General features: G+C 40.6%; 1 protein-coding gene across 2 annotated transcripts in view; it reads right to left on the reverse strand.

Moving 5' to 3' along the window:
- Nucleotides 1–20,164, reverse strand: part of SOX30 (SRY-box transcription factor 30) — a 29,455-nt gene that overhangs the window by 8,103 nt on the left and 1,188 nt on the right. Inside the window, exons 1-4 of one of the 2 annotated variants that reach the window (XM_002816133.5) lie at nt 16,648–18,429; nt 14,207–14,446; nt 12,213–12,392; nt 3,675–4,167 (exon numbers count right to left, since the gene is read on the reverse strand). In XM_002816133.5, the coding sequence (XP_002816179.3) occupies nt 3,675–4,167; nt 12,213–12,392; nt 14,207–14,446; nt 16,648–17,515 (1,781 nt within the window). In that variant the 5' untranslated portion in view covers nt 17,516–18,429. Of the gene's footprint in view, nt 1–3,674; nt 4,168–12,212; nt 12,393–14,206; nt 14,447–16,647; nt 18,430–20,164 lie in introns of those variants that run through there. The other variant, XM_054556143.1, reaches the window with a different exon arrangement.

The following is a 20,164-nucleotide window of genomic DNA, read 5'->3' on the forward strand; positions in this document are numbered from 1 at the left end:
ACACAAAATATGTATATATAAGTATATCTCAAATGTCCATTACAATTCTAACATTGAAATAGTTGGAAAATTCCACATATAAATAACTAGAGTAGGAAGGAAATATATATATAGTTTCACTCTTGCTGCCCAGGCTGGAGTGCAGGGGTGTGATCTTGGTTCACTGCAACCTCTGCCTCCCAGGTTCAAGGAATTCTCCTGCCTCAACCTCCCGAGTAGCTGGGATTACAGGTGCCCACCACCACACTTGGTTAATTTTTGTATTTTTAGTAGAGACAGAGTTTCATCATGTTCACCAGGCTGGTCTCAAACACCTGACCTCAGGTGATCTGCCCGCCTCGGCCTCCCAAAGTGCTGGGATTACAGGCGTCAGCCACTGCATCTGCCCAGAAATATTCCTTACAGAAGATTCCATTATCAGTTGGGAGAAGAGAAAAATTGAGAGAGAATCAATTAATTTTGGCATTTAGAGTTTACTGAAATATACTATCTAAACAGTCATAAATAGATTATCTATTTCCTTGGGAAAATTATCATCAGACACATACAGGTAGAGTCAGAAAAACAACTGAAAAATATTATAATTGATAAGGCTAGTCTTCTAAAAAACTATGCATAGCTTAATGTTTATAGTTGACATACTGCTCTGACATTCTTAAATGAAATAAAATTCAGTATAATAGCTAGTCACTTCATTTGGTTCTTCCAATAGCATTATTATTAATTAGCAATAATAGTATTAACAAAAAAGGTAGTTTCTGTCTTCTAAGAACTTACTTTCGGGTGGGAGCAGTGGCTCATGCCTATAATCCCAGCAGTTTGGGAGGATGAGGCAGGTGGATCACCTGAGGTCAGGAGTTCGAGACCAGCCTGACCAATATGGTGAAACCCCATCTCTACTAAAAATACAAAAATTAGCCGGGTGTGGTGACAGGCACCTGTAGTCCCAGCTACTCGGGAGGCTGAGATAGGAGAATTGCTTATACCCAGAAGGCAGAGGTTGCAGTGAGCCAAGATTGCGCCACTGCACTCCAGCCTGGGCGACAGAGCAAGACTCTGTCTCAAAAAAAAAAAAAAAAAAAAAAAAAAAAAAAAGAACTTACTTTCAAGAGCTTCCTTTTAAAATATTCCTTAAGGTGTCAGATAATTTATACATTAACAGCCAAATCCTACAAGCCTTGTCCTGAATGAGTAAGATAGACTTCTATGATTTAATCTATGTAACATGTAAGGAAACATTACCTGCCCCAATGTCCACTTGACTATGTGAGGTTTTTATTCAAAATATATTTTTTCCATATGATTCTCTGCTAGCAACTAACAGCTGTCAATCAAGAGGAGCTGTCATAAAAGAAGTCTTACCGATATAGTAAAAAAGACAAATATGAAATTCAAAATCAATCAAACCTTAATTTGACTATTAGCTCCACCACTGTATAACCTTGATAAGGCTATTTAGTAATCCACTTATTTAACTGAAAAAGTAGGTGAATATTACACCCAAGTCAAAGGATTGTTATAAAAACTACGTGTAAGAATTCTTAGCTCTCAAAACACTAAAAAGAAGAAAAATACAACAAACAAAAAAGTAGTAACAGCTAGAGTGAGACTGTGGTACATAGCCCATTGTAATTGACTCTTCTTCGCCTATCCTGTGAGTAAATAGGGTCCAAGCATTTCCCATATTACAAAATTAATTATGTAGCAGATACAATTTCCACAATTTTTGTTATAGGCCTCAAGATTCTAACTAAGGCCAAGTGTTCCCAAATTTACTCGTTTATTAAATTCAATCTACATCTTCCATATTCTTCTTATATGGAGGAAACATTTTGTAAAATTCTCCAAAATTCCTGTAAAATCCTAGATCCTAGCAGATAGCAATGAAAAGAGATTATCAACCTCCCTGGCCTTAAATTAAAAGTCTCTTGAGGTTTGATCCCTTGAACTAAAATACTTATTAAGGCTACAAAAGATAAAAAGATTCTACATAAAACAAAACAAACCCTAGATGACAAAAATCTTCCTTTCTCCTGATCTAATCCTCTGGTTCCACTTTCTTCCAGTCCTGAGCTAAGGACCCAAAAGCAAGCAATCGATAATAAATTGAAGCAACATAATATATACCTCAAAAGTTGTTTCTATTGAGGTGTAGGTATACCCTAGTGGGAAGTAAATTTACTTTCTAAGTAAGAAACAATAAAAGATTGGTGTTAGACACTTTAATACTCCCGTCTCAACAGAAACCATCTTTGTCTACACATTTAACAGTAATTAAAAAGTAAAGACTAGGCCGGGCATAGTGGTTCACACCTGTAATCCCAACACTTTGGGAGGCCGAGGTGGGCAGATTATCTGAGGTCGGGACTTCAAGACCAGCCTGACCAACATGGAGAAACCCCGTCTCTATTAAAAATACAAAAAAAAATTAGCCAGGCGTGGTGATGCATGCCTGTAATCCCAACTACTCAGGAGGCTGAGGCAGGAGAATCGCTTGAACCCGGGAGGCAGAGGTTGTGGTGAGCCAAGATTGCGCCATTGCACTCCAGCCTGGGCAACAAGAGCAAAACTCTGTCTCAAAAAAAAAAAAAAAAAAAAAAAGGAAAGTAGAGGCTAATACCACTCTATCATAAAAATACTTCCAAGGGAGTTAAATTTCTATCATTCCAAAATGAAGTTACACATTTGTTTTCCCTAGATACTTCCCTATGAAAATGAATTCCTTTATTGGTAATTTACATGGGAAATTTTCTAATTTGGTAAAAAGGGCACAAAGAGGTAGTATAACTTTGGTCTAGTCATTTAACCTAGGTAAATAAACAATTTTTCACTTAGACCAAGTGCCCTCCTCTATACCCTTGCTATTCAAAGTGTGGTCCATAAACCAGCAGAATTGGCAATCACTTGGGAGCTTGCTAGAAATGCCAAATATCAGACATACTATACCCCCATATAGGATACTACTATACCCCAGACCCAATGAATCAGAATCTGCATTTTAACAAAATACCATATGATTTATATACACATTAAAGTTTGAGAAGCAACCCCTCTATACAATAAGCACACCTCAATACATTTGACTAAATGATCTTAAGGTCCCTTATAGTTATTTTGCATGAAAAATTATATCCGACAACATTAAAGCCTATATTCTTGTTCTTTTTTTTTGAGATGGTCACCCAGGCTGGAGTGCAGTGGTGTGATAGCTCACTGCAACCTCTGCCTCCCAGGTTCAAGTGATTCTCCTGCTTCAGCCTCCTGAGTAGCTAGGATCACAGGCACGTGCCACCACGCCTGGCTAATTTTTGTATTTTTAGTAGAGACAGAGTTTTACCGTGTTGGCCAGGCTGGTCTCAAACTCCTGACCTCAAGTTACCCACCCACCTTGGCCTCCCAAAGTGCTGGAATTACAGGCGTGAGCCACTATATTGTTACTATATTCTCATGTAACAAGAGTCAGCTGGAGCTGAGTTAGAGATGCACTCTCTCTAGCTCCCCCAGTCCTCACCTGGCCCTCTCCATCTATTTATGTTAACTGATTGGCTCCTAGTCAGCAGAATTGAAGAAGTCTGCTTTTCAGTATTTAAAAACAAACAAACAAAAAAATGTTGTCACAGGTAAAAATTCATTAGCTGAATGTTTAGGTAAAAGGAAAAAAAATGTTAATTTACCTTGATGGGAAGTAGTGAGGTCCGGGTAGGAAGTAAGGGTGATGAAAAGAGAATCTTGGTGGTGTGCCAAACAGTGTGGCTGGATGGCCAAGGGGAGGGGGCTGGTAAACATGTGGGTGTGGAATGGGAGAAGCCTGGGGGATTGGAGCACTTCTGGGACAAGGGGAAATGCTGGAATACTCCTTAGGAGGTTGGATGGTCGAAGTTGCAAATCTGGCATGGGCATTACTTGCACTACTTGAAATCCTGTTGGCGCTCTCTAGAGAGACAGGGGTGGGTTGCTTCACAGTGTGAGTGGCTTCAGAATGCAGCTGATGAGTGTCTGTTTGGGAAGGCCCAGCAAAGTGTTGGGGTGGGAGTGCTGGATAGAGAGGTAGACTTGGATCCTGGACAGCCACCTGAGCAGCACTGGAGACGCTGGGCTGGAAAAGTGTGACAGGGCTTGGGCGCTGGACTGTAGGTGTGGGCAGCTGGATAGCAGGTGAGGTTTCACCTTTAGAAACAAAAATAGCATAAATCAAGAATTAACTGAGTCATTCCATGTTTTTCTTCTTTCAGTAAAGTTTAATAAATTGTATAAGCAGAGGCCTTCATCAATCACCTTACCTAACTGCATCATCATATCAAACCACTCTTTCATTTGCAGCATTTTGAACAAACTGAAGTTATCTTGTTTTCTTATTTATTTACATTTTTTGTCTGCCTCTCTCAACTAGACTCTAAGTGCCATGAGAAGAGCAACCTTTTCTGTTTTGTTTGCTGCTGTATCCCCAGGGCGAAACATTCTGTCTGGGGCAGAAGAGAGCCTCAACAAATATTTTTTAGATGAATAAACAAATGAATAAAATTATCGATAGATAAATTATTGATAGATAAAAGACCAAAAACACATAAATGCTGGTATGCATATATACATTGAAAACACATAAATGCTGGTATGCATATATACATTGAAAACACATAAATGCTGGTATGCATATATACATTGAAAAATAATACTAACATGAAGCTATTGACACTAGTTACCTTTAAGGAGCCATGATCTAAGAGAGGGGACAGGGCAGTGGGGCAGGAGGAAAAGCTAGACTTTCATTTTATACCTACTGGTACTATTTGAATGTTCTGTTTACCTAAATATATTAATCTTATTTTTAATATTACTAGGGGTTTCAGAGTAGCAGTATCGGTCATTTTTCTTTTCTTTTATAAACTTCTCTATATTAAACTAAATTATAAATGACATTTAATTTTTTTAGTTGAAAAAAACTTAACAAAATTATTTCACTCTATTGTATTCAATATGAATATGAAAGGAAGTTTCCAAGTGAGAACAGGACTTGCCAAATGTCAACCATTGGTGACAGATATAAAAGGAATACTATTGCAGCAGAGCATGAAAGATATGGCAAAATTTTTAAAGGTAGGTGAAACAATTAATGTGTTTTAGCTTTCTGTTCCTGAAGAAGACAGGACTACTGATTGAGCTGCTAAGTGACCCAAATGACACACCTAGCCTAAATTTAATTCAACTTTCCTGAAGAAATACAGATGGATGCCACAGCAAGAGAGTCATGATCTAATGTATTGCAATACAGCTCCGAATCCATTAATAAAGAAGATGCAGTCCAAGAAATTCTGCGGTTGGACATGTCTCTGTCATAGACTAAAAGAAATGTGGATCTTTTTCCAGCCTCATTCAGGTGACTTCCCTCTCCTTTCTTTTCTCCAGATAAAGCAGATAATGCCCCTCTTAAAGCAGGAAGTAGGGAATTAAGGGACATAGCCACCTGTCTGAAGATGGGCTCTGACCCAGTGAAGTAGAGAAACAGGATGTAATGATGCTGCCCTGATTCTCACCTGATGAGGTTATATGGACTAGCCCTCCTATCTGTGAGGCACAGGCCCTACTCAGGCCGTTCCTCATTAATTTCCCTTGTCCACGTTCCCTCCAAACCTTGTAAACCTATCACCTATTAGGAAATAGTGTAAATCTTTGTGATTATTTGCATGTCTGCCACCCCAACCATGATCACCAAACTGGGAGATTGAGAGCAGGAACTCTCAATTTCTATTCGTATCCCAGTATCTAGCCAGAACCTGGTTAATAAAAAATAGTTAAGAAAAGTATGAATGGACACAGCTTTTATAAAAGTTCCAAAGCCTTTAAATGAATAAGAATACTCATATAATAGGAGGATGCTGGCATAACTTGCATCAAAGACATGTAATCAAAGATCTGAAGAGAATTCCAGACTACCATGCTATAAGTGAGACAGGGTAGTGGGGTGGGGGGGATCATCTCACCTTCACTCACATATTTTTCCATACATGCCCACTGACCACCACACCTTGCAGCACCACCCCCACTGACACCATACCCATTGACCAGACCTTGCAAGCTGTCTGAAAAAACTAAGATAAGCAGCATTCCGCCATAAATCTTACTCAAAGGAATTAACTCTATCGCCTGCATGTGCACAAGGGCTGCATGTGAGAATGGCCTCCCGGCAAATTCTAGAATGACGATCTAGAATTAGAATGACGACCCTAACCCCTAGGATTGTAATACTAAAATCTCTAGGAGTGAAATACTAAAATCTCCACCCAGGGAGATTTTCTGATCATGATCAACATATGAGTTAGCATGATTCCTTACTTGTCTGCACACCCTGCACTTCACCTCGCATATGTAATGACACTCACCTACCTCATGAATTATGCATATCACCCTCCTGAAGACACCATAATGCACTCCCCTTGGAGAGCCAGCCAGAGAACCCTTTCTCCTGCGCTGTCTCACTTAATACCCAATCTTTCCAGGAAGAAGCCCTAACAACCCCTGTCTAGGAAAAGTTTGCCTGGCCTCTTGTTAATTTCTATTACACTGAGAGCCAAGAACCTTGTGCCAGTAACATAAGCACTTTCAGAAACTAGAAACAGTTTGGGTGCCATGGCTCACATTTGTAATCCCAACACTTTGGAAGGCCAAGACGTGAGAATCACTTGAGTCCAGGAGTTTGAGACTAGACTGGGCAACCTAGCAAGACCCCATCTCTACAGAAAAAAAAAAGAACTAGAAAGAGAAGAGGAGCTTGGGAGATAGTACTAAATATGAGTGACAGAGTAAACAATGCACCAGACATAAAAATAATACCAGACAACGGCTGGGCGTGGTGGCTCATGCCTGTAATCCCAGCACTTTGGGAGGCCGAGGCAGGTAGATTGACTGAGGTCAGAGGTTCAAAACCAGCCTGGCCAACATGGTAAAACCCCCATCTCTACTAAAAATACAAAAATTAGCCGGGCATGGTGGCATGCACCTGTAATCCCAGCTACTCCAGAGGCTGAGGCAGGAGAATCGCTTAAACCTAGTAGGTGGAGGTTGCAGTGAGCTGAGATCACGCCACTGCACTCCAACCTGGGTGACAGAGCAAGACTCTACCTCAAAAAATAATAATAATAATACCAGACAAGAAAGTAGATTCTATCAAAGAAATAGTAAAAGTAGTTGTATTTATATCTATACTTGCTACGACTACCTAACGAACTCTTTGACAGCAGAGACTATAAAAAAAACTTTATATATTGTTCCTAGCAGAGTTTGTCCCATAATAGGATTTAAGAAACCCTAGTAGTGAAGGTGGCAGGTAAGCAGGCATACAAATGTGCCACTGGAATTTACTCAGAAGATATCTGAGATAAAACTCACTGTTACAGAGGAGAATACCAAATTAAACTGCCAGATTTTGAATATATTTACTGAATATCTTAATGGGATAAAAGTGTACTGGGAAGATCCAGTACAAGACAAGTGATTGATTAGAACAAAAAGGTTTGGTAAAATACACAGTAAAATGAAATCAGCTTGAGGGCCGGGTGCAGTGGCTCATGCCTGTAATCCCTGCACTTTGGGAGGCTGAGACGGGCGGATTACTTGAGTCCAGGAGTTCAAGACCAGCCTGGCCAATGTTGCGAAACCCTGTCTCTACTAAAAATACAAAAAATTAGCCAGGCATGGTGGCACTTGCCTGTAGTCCCAGCTATTCAGGAGGCTGAGGCAGGAGAATCGCTTGAACCTGGGAGGTGGAGGTTGCAGGGAACCAAGATCACGCCACTGCACTCCAGCCTGGGAGACAGAGCAAGATTCCCTCTCAAAAAAAAAAAAAAAAAAAAAAAGAAGCAGCAGCAGCTTGATTGAGAGCCAAATAATGGAGAAATATTACTAGAAAATCCATGAATTCAGTGTGTGAAATATTATGCGGTAGTAATCACAACAGATTTAAATTTATGATCCTGGCTAAAGAGAAAGTCAAAAAAATCTACCCTGGTGTTATTCAATTTTTGGAATATTGATATTGGCTAGGGAAAAAGGCTGACAGAGATTAAAATAAAAAGTTTATAGAAAAATGGAGATTATTTTACATGACAATGCTAAAAACACAGAAGAAAGAAATGTGCCTCAAAGTCACAGTTACTATGGCTAACTGGCAAAAAAATAAATTAATTAAAAATAACAAAAATAACAACAATAAAAAACCTTCAAAAGCTTGTCCAAATGTACAAATGAGCCCAACTGCAGTGAGGCAAATGCAAAAAAATTAGGCAGTCCAAAGGAAAATTGAAGGAGCCACATCTGAGAGACCTCAAAGTCAATACTAATTGACTCCAAATATTTTTACGAAAAGGAGAGAATCAGTGGAATTATTTAGTCATTATGGTATAAACAGCAACTGACAGAGAACAGAGAGACTCAATAAATCCTTTCTACCAAAGAAGACCTTAAGAAGATTTCTGAATCCTAATTTTCAAAGTAAATAGGTTAAAAATATTAGATCAACTACAGTATAATGACAAGTTCAAAGAATGTTCTAATCCAATTGACAAAAGGAATATAAATAGATCTTAGATGGCATTCACCTAAAAAATTTTTTTTTTTTTAAAGAAGAAAACGGAAAAAAAAACCAAAAAACAAAAAAAACAACAACAACAACAACAACAAAAACCTCTGTCCAGGCATGGTGGCTCACACCTGTAATCTCAGCACTTTGGGAGGCAGAGGTGGGCAGATCACCTGAGGTCAGGAGTTTGAAAAACCAGCCTGGCTATCATGGTGAAACTCTACTAAAAATACAAAAATTAGCCAGGCATGGTGGTGCATGCCTGTAATCCCAGCTACTTGGGAGGCTCAGGCAGGAAAATCACTTGAACCCGGGAGGTGGAGGTTGCAGTGAGCTGAGATCGCGCCACTGCACTCCAGCGTGGGCGACAGAGTGAGACTTCATCTCAAAAATATATATAAATATAAACATTAAAAATTTTTTTTAAAAAACCTCAAGGGTGGAACTGAGAAAATTTTAGACAAAGTAGGTACAAATGGCTTCTGCCAGAGATTTTTAGAAAGTTAACATGCTTCCAGCTATTGAAACTGATGACCTTGAGAACTCTAGCTTGGTGAGTCTATTATCTACACCTGAAATGGTGGTGAAATGTATACAGTATGATATTAATGCACAAAGCTTGCTACAGAAAAAGAGCAAATTGTTTCTATATAAGAAAAATCATATATCTCACTATCTTGATATCTTTCTTCCATGGAAATAAAGCAAACATGCTTGAAAAACAAAATTACCGTAACTTCATATTTAGAATATGAAATTACTTGAAACAACAAAAAAGTATATAAATTAACAACTGTATATGACAAGATATTAAAACTGTATATGACAAGATATTAAAATTATGATTCCCCAAGATTATAGCACACAAGAGATGCGTGCTATAATCTGTTCTAACTTAAACTTCACAAATGATTTAGAATATTAAATATACAGTGAAATTTCTAAATTTGCCAGTGATACTGACTTCTCTAAATAATATAACGCCAAGTTGATGAGAACAATCTATAAGAATATATTTGAAAGCTATATGATTGGGGAACAAAATAGCAGATAAATTTCATGATTTACTATTAAGGTGTATATCTTAATAATTCCCAAATTATGCTTATAAGATAATGTTCTCTGTTTATCTTTTGAGATGCAAGAAACAATTTTGTTTGTTTGTTTTTAGAGACAGCGTCTTGCTATGTTGCCCAGGCTAGTCTCAAACTCCTAGGCTCCCAAAGCACCAGGATTACAGGCATGAGTCACCACAGCTGGCCCAAGAAATAAATCTTTACTGACACTATATGCTACCAGAAATAAGGGATATTGTAAAAAACAAAACAAAACAAAAAACTAAGCACAAACAAAAAAATCATTCTTGTCTTAGATTTGATTACTGTTGTGCATAGCTCTGAAGTGCTTCCTATAATTCTGCCTACCATACTTAAATACAACATCATGGAGAAAGAACCCTACCAACATTAGAAGAAATCTTCCAGTTTCTACTCAACCCTTATCTTTGCTCAGAATCACATAAAATTAATGTATCAAATGTCAACTGCTTCAAATAAGAACATTGTTAATTCTGTTTCTGGGAAGAGAAAATATACAGCATTTAACAGTGGGTAGAAGTAGATGTAAGTGAGGTCTTGGAAAAAGGGATAAAAAGAAGGAACTGATATTATGAAAACAGAAATCATAACATAACACAGGCTGGGCATGGTGGCTCACCCTGTAATCCCAGCACTTTGGGAAGCCAAGATGGGTGGATCACTTGAGGCCAGGAGTTCGAGACAAGCCTGGCTAACATGGTGAAACCCCATCTCTACTAAAAATACAAAAATTAGATGGGCATGGTGATGTGCACCTGTAGTCTCAGCTACTCGGGAGGCTGAGGTGGGAGAACTGCTTGAACCCAGGCGTCAGAGGCTGCAGTGAGCCGAGATTGCACCACTACACTCCATCTTCGGTAACGGAGCAAGACTCTGTCTCAAAAAATAAACAAATAACATGACAGAAAAACAACGTACGCGAACAAAGTCATAATTAAGCCTGGGTTGAAATACAAGATTAAAGAAGTCACTACCAAACAGTGAAGACTGAGAGTGCCTGACTCTGCTAGGACAGAACAGGGCTATAGGATCAGCTTTCTGCATCTCTCTCTTGAGTCTAGACATCTGGAATGTAGCTTGTTGCTATCAATTGCTAAAATGATACATTAAAAAAGAAACAACAACAACAACACTGAAAATGCCTAAGATTCTAATAAGTCAGTTTCCAAGGTATCTAAAACTCTCAGCTCATATGGGTGGCTTTATGGGAAGCTCATATGGGAAGGATTTAAACAGATTAAAAAAAAAATAGAAAAAGCAGGTTTAAGCAGTCTTAGTAGTTTTAAGAAAGTGGGCCAGGTGTGGTGGCTCACACTTATAATCCTGGCACTTTGAGAGGTCAAGGTGGGTGGATCATTTGAGCCCAGGATTCGACACCAGCCTGGGCAACATGGCAAAACCCCATCTCTAAAAAAATACAAAAATTAGCCAGGCATGGTGGTGTGCACTTATAGTCCCAGCTACTAGGGAGCCTGAGGTGGGAGAATCGCTTGAGCCCAGGAGGACAAGGCTGCAGTGACCTGTGATCCCGCCACTGCACTCCAGCCTGGGCAACAGAGTGAGACCCTGTCTGAAAAAAAAAAAAAAAAGTGACAGCAAGTAGTGAATGTATAAAGCTCTCCCTTAAAGATGGTTAAAACATGTTCTGGGGGCCAGGCGTGGTGGCTTACACCTGTAATCCCATCACTTTGGGAGGCCAGGGCGGGCAGATCACCTGAGGTCGGGAGTTCCAGACCAGCCTGACCAACATGGAGAAACCCCATCTCTCCTAAAAATACAAAATTAGCCGGGTGTAGTGGTGCATGCCTGTAATCCCAGCTACTTGGGAGGCTGAGGCAGGAGAATTGCTTGAACCCAGGAGGCGGAGGTTGTGGTGAGCTGAGATTGCACCATTGCACTCCAGCCTGGTCAACAAGAGCAAAAACTCCATCTCAAAAAAAACTGTTCTGGAAAAACAAACCAATGATGGATAGCCCTATAACAAGTTATTAAGATATTAGGTTCTCAATTTTTGTTCTTAAAATCAATAACAGGAATGTAAAGAACTCAGAGGAGACATTTAGAGAGATTAATATAATGAACCAAACAAATATTTGGTAGAAAATAGATTACTTCCACTGCTTTTCTAGAGCAATGAGAGAATGGTCTCAACAAATCAGTATCATTACTAAGTTCCAGGACAGGATGCCTCATACCCCATTAGCAAGGCATTCTTTTATGCTGTTAGTAAAAAGACTCTCCTTTTTCCTATTGAATTACCTCAGTCATTTCCTGCATTATCTGCCTAATCTATGGGCTCATCCTGATTTGCTTAAAAGGTCTGAGGTTTTACACATGGATTATCTGCTACTCTGGCAAACCAAGTGTTTTGATCTCTACTGAAATTTTTCCTTTTCCTATTTAATGTCCTCACTTTCCCTCTTCTTTTTTCTTAATATTGTTGTTCCAAATTCTTAAGACTAATAGAAAGAACACTTCAAACTTGAGGTAAAATTTTCTTGCAGCTATTTAAAAAATAGTAATCTACAATAAAACTAACTCACCAACTGGATGAGTGATGGGATTCTGTAGGCTGGGAATTACCACAGAGTACGTAGGTGAGCGGTAAGGATAAACTGTTGTAGGATTTGTAGAGATGATATTCTGTGTGGTACCAGAAAATACATTGGAAGCACTTAGAGGGAATCGTTTTCGCTTCCCTGGACGAGGCTGATAAACCCAACCTATAGAAGACAAAATATGTTTAAATGTGTAGACTCCATTTAGCCTTCAAATAATTTTTTTCATACTAAAATGCAAAGCACTTTAAAGTGTTTTAAAAACAAATTATTGTCTAAAGTATCTTTTCCAGCTCCGGGATATTATTTCAGCGAATGACTTCTCCACTGTGTATTTTAACATACATATCCAAATAGCTCCTGACTAGTGGCCAATGTTATAACTCATCATTGGAAAGAAGAGGGTCAATTTTTTTTTTTTTTTTGAGACGGAGTCTTGCACTGTTGCCTGGGCTGGAGTGTCATGGCACAATCTCAGCTCACTGCAACCTCCGCCTCCCAGGTTCATGTGATTCTCCTGCCTCAGCCTCCTGAGCAGCTGGGATTACAGGTGCATGCCACCACACCCAGCTAATTTTTTGTATTTTTAGTAGAGACAGGGTTTCTCCGTGTTGGCCAGACTGGTCTTGAACTCCTGACCTCATGATCCGCCCGTCTCAGCTTCCCAAAGGCTGGGATTACAGGCGTGAGCCACTGTGCCTGGCCAAGGGTCAAATGTTTTATAACCAATGACACAGAATGAATCTGTAGTAGAGTCAACATCAAAACCGCTGTATTTGAATCCCAAAGCCTTTCCTCCACCTTATCAAATAATGCCTCACTATGAAATTATTCATCTCATTTCCTCACTTTCTGTAAGTTACAATAGTCTATATCTTACAATGCAATAGTCACTAATGATCAGTCACTATTTTTTTTGAGACAGAGTCTCACTCTGTCGCCCAGGCTGCACTGCACGATCTCGGCTCACTGCAAGCTCCACCTCTTGGGTTCACGCCATTCTCCTGCCTCAGCCTCCCAAGTAGCTGGGACTACAGGCGCCAACCACCACGCCCAGCTAATTTTTTTTTTTTTTAGTAGAGATGGAGTTTCACTGTGTTAGCCAGGATGGTCTTGATCTCCTGACCTCGTGATCCACCCGCCTCGGCCTCCCAAAGTGCTGGGATTACAGGTGTGAGTCACCGCGCCTGGCTGGTCACTATTTTTATGCCTAGTTCAAGAAGAGTCTCCTAAACTCAGCAATCTCGAAGTCCACAAATAACTTAATTTCTTCCAAAGTCAGAACAGTGGAACTATGGCATTTGCAGCCACTGTGTAATCAGAACAATCACTGGTTCCCTGTAGTTGCTGCCTCTGACCTTCATTCCTAGAACCTCTCTGCCAATATTTCAGAAAATAAGTTTTGTCCCACCTTGCACAGACATGCTGGCCATACACTGTGCATTTTCCAAGCTTAATCCCAATGTTCCCACTGCTAGGGAGAAATCGGACTCATTTCACACTATATCATGACAGGGCTAAATCTATCAATCAGAAGGCAGGACTATATTCTGACAATCATATGTTAAAATGGAATATGGTGACAATCCCTGAATTCTCATTAAGCATAGACTGCATTTTTTTTCTGTTGCTATCATTTTAACACTTCTATAGTTTACTTGCAAAATTATAGCCTAAAGCTTTCGAGATGTACTCTCATTAAATTTATATCTATCTAAATCAAAACCACAATAAAACTGCGTGTCCTCTGATTTGTATGGGTTGGTGAATATGAAATCAGATATCCCTTTGCTTGGTTCTATTTAAGGAAACTCATGCCCAGTGTCATTTCAATCATTGTTATAATATTAGTCATTATTCTCTTTATTGTACATATCAGAAAAAAATTATATATTTTGTCTTTCAATCTCAATCTACCCTAATCTTTAACTAAATAAATTCATTTAAAAGAAGTAAGAGGCATTATTTAATTTGATTACCAGGAAATTCCTCTCTGTGCTTTTCTTTAATCTTTTGTGCTTCATCGTAATAGGGTTTCTTTTGTTCTTCACTAAGTTTGTTCCACTCTAACCCAAGCTGGACACTGATTTCTGCATTGTTGGCTGCTGGGTTAGCTTTGGCTAGTGCTGGTCGGTGGATCCTTGCCCAAACCATAAATGCGTTCATGGGTCGCTTCACATGACCATTTCTGTCCTTACTGAAGGGAGTATCTGGTATGCCTACATGACAAAAATTAAGAGGCTAAATTAATGTGACACACACACACACAATTTTAAGGTAAAGTGCACCTCCATCTATACTTATTTTTGAAATATCTGGAGGAAATACACACTTCAATATAACCAAAAAAACCTGCCAGTATTCCACAATTCCTTACATCCCCTGAACTCGCCATTCTGAACTGTAGTTTAGAATGACTCCTTTTCCTCAAAGAGAATAATATTGTTGAAGATACTGTGGAAATAATCATGTTGAAGAGAGTAAATTGTTGGCTTATTACTTCTTTGATCTGTATTATTAGTACCTCTAACAATAATTAACATTTAGTTTATTTACCAATAAAAATATTCTATCATTAAGGAACAGGAACCATGCATGACTTACTCATGACTATAATCTTAGGTAGAGGTTCTCTAAACATTCACAGGAACTCATCTACATGCTGCTCTTGTGTCCTTTCAAGCAAAACTATTTATATTATAATACTGTATTGGTTGTATTTCACTATGAAGGTGAAGCTCCTACCAAGTGGAATCATCAACACTAGTCCTGTGTCCTGGGAGAAAAATTAGAGAAAACAATAAAAATAATTTTTTGGGCCGGGCACGGTGGCTCACGCCTGTAATCCCAGCACTTTGGGAGGCCAAGGCAGGTGGATCACGTGAGGTCAGGAGTTTGAGACCAGCCTGGCCAACATGGTGAAACTCCATCTCTACTGAAAAATACAAAAATTAGCGGGGTGTGGTGGCTCATGCCTGTAGTCCCAGCTACCTGGGAGGCTGAGGCAGGAGAATCGCTTGAACCCAGGAAGTGGAGGTTGCAGCGAGCTGAGATCATGCCACAGTACTCCAGACTGGGCAACAGAGTGAGACTCAGTCTCAAAAAAATAATTTTTTGAAAGTCACAGAAGGGAGGTGCAATGGCTCACACTTGCTTCTGACCTTCATTCCTAGAACCTCTCTGCCAATATCTCAGAAAAAAAATGAGAGAAAATAATAAAAGTAATTTTTTTGAAAGTCAGAGAAGGCAGGCACAATGGCTCACACCTGTAACCTCAGTACTTTGGGAGGCCGAGGCAGAGGATTGCTTCAGCCCAGGAGTTCGAGACTAGCATCTCTTTTTCATAAAATAAAATTTAAAAAAAGAAAGTCACAGAGCCAGTTGAAATTTCAACAAAGGAAGTTATCTAAATTCACATCTCTCATGTATTTTATCAAAAATAACTATCCATAAATTTATTATATTATTTTAGGATTACTTCATATATTAAAAATTTCTTAAAAACACTAAGGATGAAATAAGTAGTATAAAGAAAGCTTTCCCTTTCTTTCCTTTAGAAAACAAAGATAAAATCTAAAAACCATTAAAGATAAAAGCAACAGGGTGGAGTGGAGAGGAAGAATCAACACAGAAAATTTAAAAAAACAATAAACATAATGAAAATATGAACCAAAGATTAATATGACTTTCCAAGATGTTCATTGGCAAAGTGTTCTGTGCGAACTAAATCTTAAAATAAGAATTTGCTAACTATATATCTGGAAATACTGAATAGAAATAAAAACATGTATTTGTACTTGTTACTGCTGCAACTAGTCATTTCTTTAAAAACAATATTTATGGCTCATTCTACTGTATTCTTTTCAATATTTCTATAAGTCATTACCTTTCAGAGGAATAAACACTAAAATATTACATTGAATCACGTATTGTTTTCTGCTAGAAGAATGTTTATTGTTCATTTTTAAAGGTAGCCTCTATAATCGGTATAAACTTTCCTGTTTAATTATAATCACTTTTTTCATTAAACACCATTATTTATTCTATTTCTTGATACATATAAAAGTACTGAGCTGTTATACTACAATATGTTTAATCTTGATTATTTGTAGTATATAAACTGAGGGCTCTGCGCTGTCTAGCAAGAATACTTCTATTTTTGTGTACAAAAATTAGTCCTATCTAAATACCGGGCCTTAAAATCGATTTTTAAAAAAATACTTGAGAATCTTGAAGACATTCATGTATTTTACTGCTATATGTACAAGTCGATCAGAAGTGATACCTGTGCAGACTCTGCCCTGAAAACAATCAGTTCCATTACTTTACTTTTGTAGTTTAGACTTGGGAACTGCTGACAAAACAGCTATGGGCAACACAGACGCAGTTTTGAAAACCCGACTCCCCTGCTGTCTAATACCTGCATCTGAGGGCAACACGGTGAGCGGGACATCTTTGGTTTCAATTTTTACAGAAGGCTCCAGTAGGGACTGCATTTTAATAGGCACTGGTGTCAGGGGGACTTTGGTCAATCTTATCAGCTCTGAAGGCGGAGCTCCCTGAAACTGGATCCGGGCCCCAGGGGGGACCGTGTGGAGAGTCAAAGGGATCCTAAGGTCTTGCTGGTGCGGCCCAAAGGCACCGGACGTTGGAGCCAAGATGACCTCCGCGCTGCCATGAACCAGGTCATTGGATGCGGGCTCCGTGCCGAGCCTGCAGTCCTCGAGGAGTCTCTCGGGTTCCTCCGTTTTGATCACACCTTCTCGGATGGCCGCCGGGCTTTTGCCTTCCCCGCCTTGCATCGCGTCTCTCATGATCTCCTCCGCCTCCAGCTTGCCCTTCTCGTCCCCTCGGAAGTAGCCGAGGGCCGGCCCGGGACCTTCCAACTTGACCACCCTGGAGGCTCTAGGACCGGTTTCGACGGCCCCCCGAGGCCCCACTGACTGATCCAGGCTGGGCCCCAGCTCCTGCTTCTTGGCCTTGACATGCAGCGCCCCGGACTGCACCGGGTGCAACTCGGGCCTGGTGGTGGCGCCGTCTGACGCTGCCGGCGGCGGCAGGAGCCGCAGGTCCGGCCTGAACTGCAACAGCCGGGCCTGCGCGGGCGAGGCAGCGGCTTCCTCGTTCCGGGCCTGAGGCTGTGGTAGCAGCAACACCTGCTCTGGCTTCACCTGCAGCAGCCGCCGCACCGCGGGCTGTAAGCTGGACGCCACGGCCTCCCCGCACGACGAGGCCAAGGTCGCACTGGCGGCCGCGCTCAATGTGGGAGACGACGGAGGGGGCTCCATGGCTGCTGCCCAAAAGGAGGTGCCCTCGATCGGCAGCGGGGGCGGAGCGGGACGCAACGGGCGCGGCTAAGGCGGCGGCTCCGGTCTGGCTCTCTCCATGGGGGAGGGGGACACCCCGGCCTGGATTGTGAGCTCAGCCGTTTGTTGGCGACCTTCCCCCTCCCCCTTTCGGTTAAGAGCCTTGCAAGGCCTTTGCTACCCAGAACCCTACGCGTTTCAAAGCGCAGCTGTCTGTCTGGGCCTCACCCAATGACAAGCGACTGATACCCGTGGACGGCCAATCACAGGCGGGTTTTCCGGCTCTTCCCGGTTCCTACTCTCGCCTCGTGCTGAGTCCTCGAATCACCTGCCATGGCAGGAGCCGCCGCACTTGTTGCACATTTTCGCTCTGACTCTCTCTTGTGGAGTTCTCTTACGGCCGGCCGTTGTCTTTAGTCATCCCTCCCCCGCCCGGAGCTGCGACAATGGCGTTGCCCAGGAAACGTTGCGCTTCCAGGCCACTGACATCCAGGGAATGAAGTCTTGCGTCACAAGGCGAGCGACGGCCTTGTGCACGCGCTCTTTGAGGCCTGAGTAATCTGTCGGCCCTGAGTATCACCAGGGCTTTTGAATCTTTGCCAAGGGAGAATGGGGAAGATTTTGCAACTTATCAATAACCTATTAGCTAATCTTGCTGGGGAGGATCTTCGACTTTGTGTGATTATTGTGCTAAAGTTTAGATTAATCACCAGGCCCTGTGGCCCTACTTCCGAAATATTATACATCCCAAATTCATCCACTGTTTTGTGTCTCTACCTGCCATTATCCTGTTCCAGTCTCCCAGCATCTTTCACTGGGATACTGCCGTAACCCTGTAAATAGTCTCCCTGCTTGTCACCCTTGCCCCACTACACTCCAGCTGCCAGTGATCTTTCGAAAACGCAAATCTAAGGTTGTCACGCTTTTCCTAAACTTTACGTGGCTCCCCACTGATCATGTAATGAAAGTCTAAAATTCTTAGCAAAGCCTTAAAAATCCCCCAATGGCTTGGGATCTAACCTCCTACTGCTGCTACTATTAGATTGGTGCAAAAGTAATTGTGGTTTTTGCCATTAAATAGTTATTGAGTCTTTGGGTTTCAGCCACATTGGCCCCCTCATCATTCTCTTTCTACTGCAGGGTGTTTAAACGTGCTCAGCGCGCTACTCTTTCCTTTGTGTCTCCTTAATTCCTCCTGCACATTTTTCAAATTGCTGCTCAACTGCGACTTCTTCAGAGAAGCTTTTACTGACTCTGAAAATCAGATCAAATCTTGGTCTACTTATACCTCTATCACTTCGTTTGCTTACCACAATTTGTAATTAGAATTTTTATGTGATGATTCCACTGCCTCTCCCACTTGACTATAAAGTCCTTGAAGGCAGAACAGTTTGTGTTTTGCCCATCATTGAATCCGCAATGCAGACCATTGAGCCTAGCATATAGTACTCAATAAATACTTGTTGAAAAAATAAATGAATAGCGACTGTGATAGGGTAATAATAAAATAGTAATAATTACTACCTGTGTTAAGAGCTTACTCTTATGCTAGACACTCTTCCAAATCCTTGCCATGTTTATGTTTCTCCTTTTACTAGTATTGTGTTTATTTCCATTAAACATCACCAAGAAAAACAAAAGGAAATCCTGTATTAATATTTGCTGCATTTCTAAATGACATTCTGGCCAAAAACTATAGTTTATCTTGACGTAGATGATTTTTGCAATCAAGACAAGTCATCACTCAAAGAAGACCACTCCAATTTATTGTCTAATCCTCTGGTAACAAATGTGGTCAATAGGAGTTCTTATACCTGGCAGATAGACAAGGGCAATGGTTTTCAAACTTTTATCTCAAGAACTCATTATTCCCATAAAAACTATTGAAGATCCTGGGCTGGGCGCGGTGGCTCACGCCTGTAATCCCAGCAATTTGGGAGGCTCAGGCAGGCGGATCACTTGAGGTCAGGAGTTCGAGACCAGCCTGGCCAACATGGTGGAACCTCGTCTCTACTAAAAATACAAAAATTAGCTGGGCATGGTGGCAAGTGCCTGTAATTCCAGCTACTCGGGAGGCTGAGGCAGGAGAATCGCTTGAACCTGGGAGGCAGAGGTTGCAGTGAGCAGAGATCGTGCCACTGTGCTCCAGCCTGGGCAACAGAGCAAGATTCTGTCTCAAAAAAAAAAAAAAAAACTATTGAAGATCCCAAAAAGCTTTCGTTCATGTGGATTTTATCTATCAATATTTACCATGTTGTAAATAAAAACAAATTTTAAAGATAGTTAGCAACTCATTTAAAATGTCAACAATAAAACCGTTCTGTGGTAACACATTTTCACAGGAAAAAATTATATTTTCCCCACCTTACACTCACAAGAGAATGAAGTGAAAAGAGCAAATATTACATTAGGATTATTATGAAAATAGTTTTAACCTAGCTGACTCTGAAAGTGTCAGTTCCCATACCACACTTTGAGAACCACTGTACTAAGTTTTAAATGGGAGAGGCAACTGTATGCACGAGCAAAAGCTGATAAAAGAGGCAAATAAGTTGTCAGAGGTGTGTGAACCAGGGCACCTCCATCTTGAGTAGGTGCTGGGTAAAATGAATCTGAAACGTACTGGGTCGC

Source organism: Pongo abelii, chromosome 4, assembly GCF_028885655.2.
Source record: "Pongo abelii isolate AG06213 chromosome 4, NHGRI_mPonAbe1-v2.0_pri, whole genome shotgun sequence".
Classification (NCBI taxonomy): Eukaryota; Metazoa; Chordata; class Mammalia; order Primates; family Hominidae; genus Pongo; species Pongo abelii.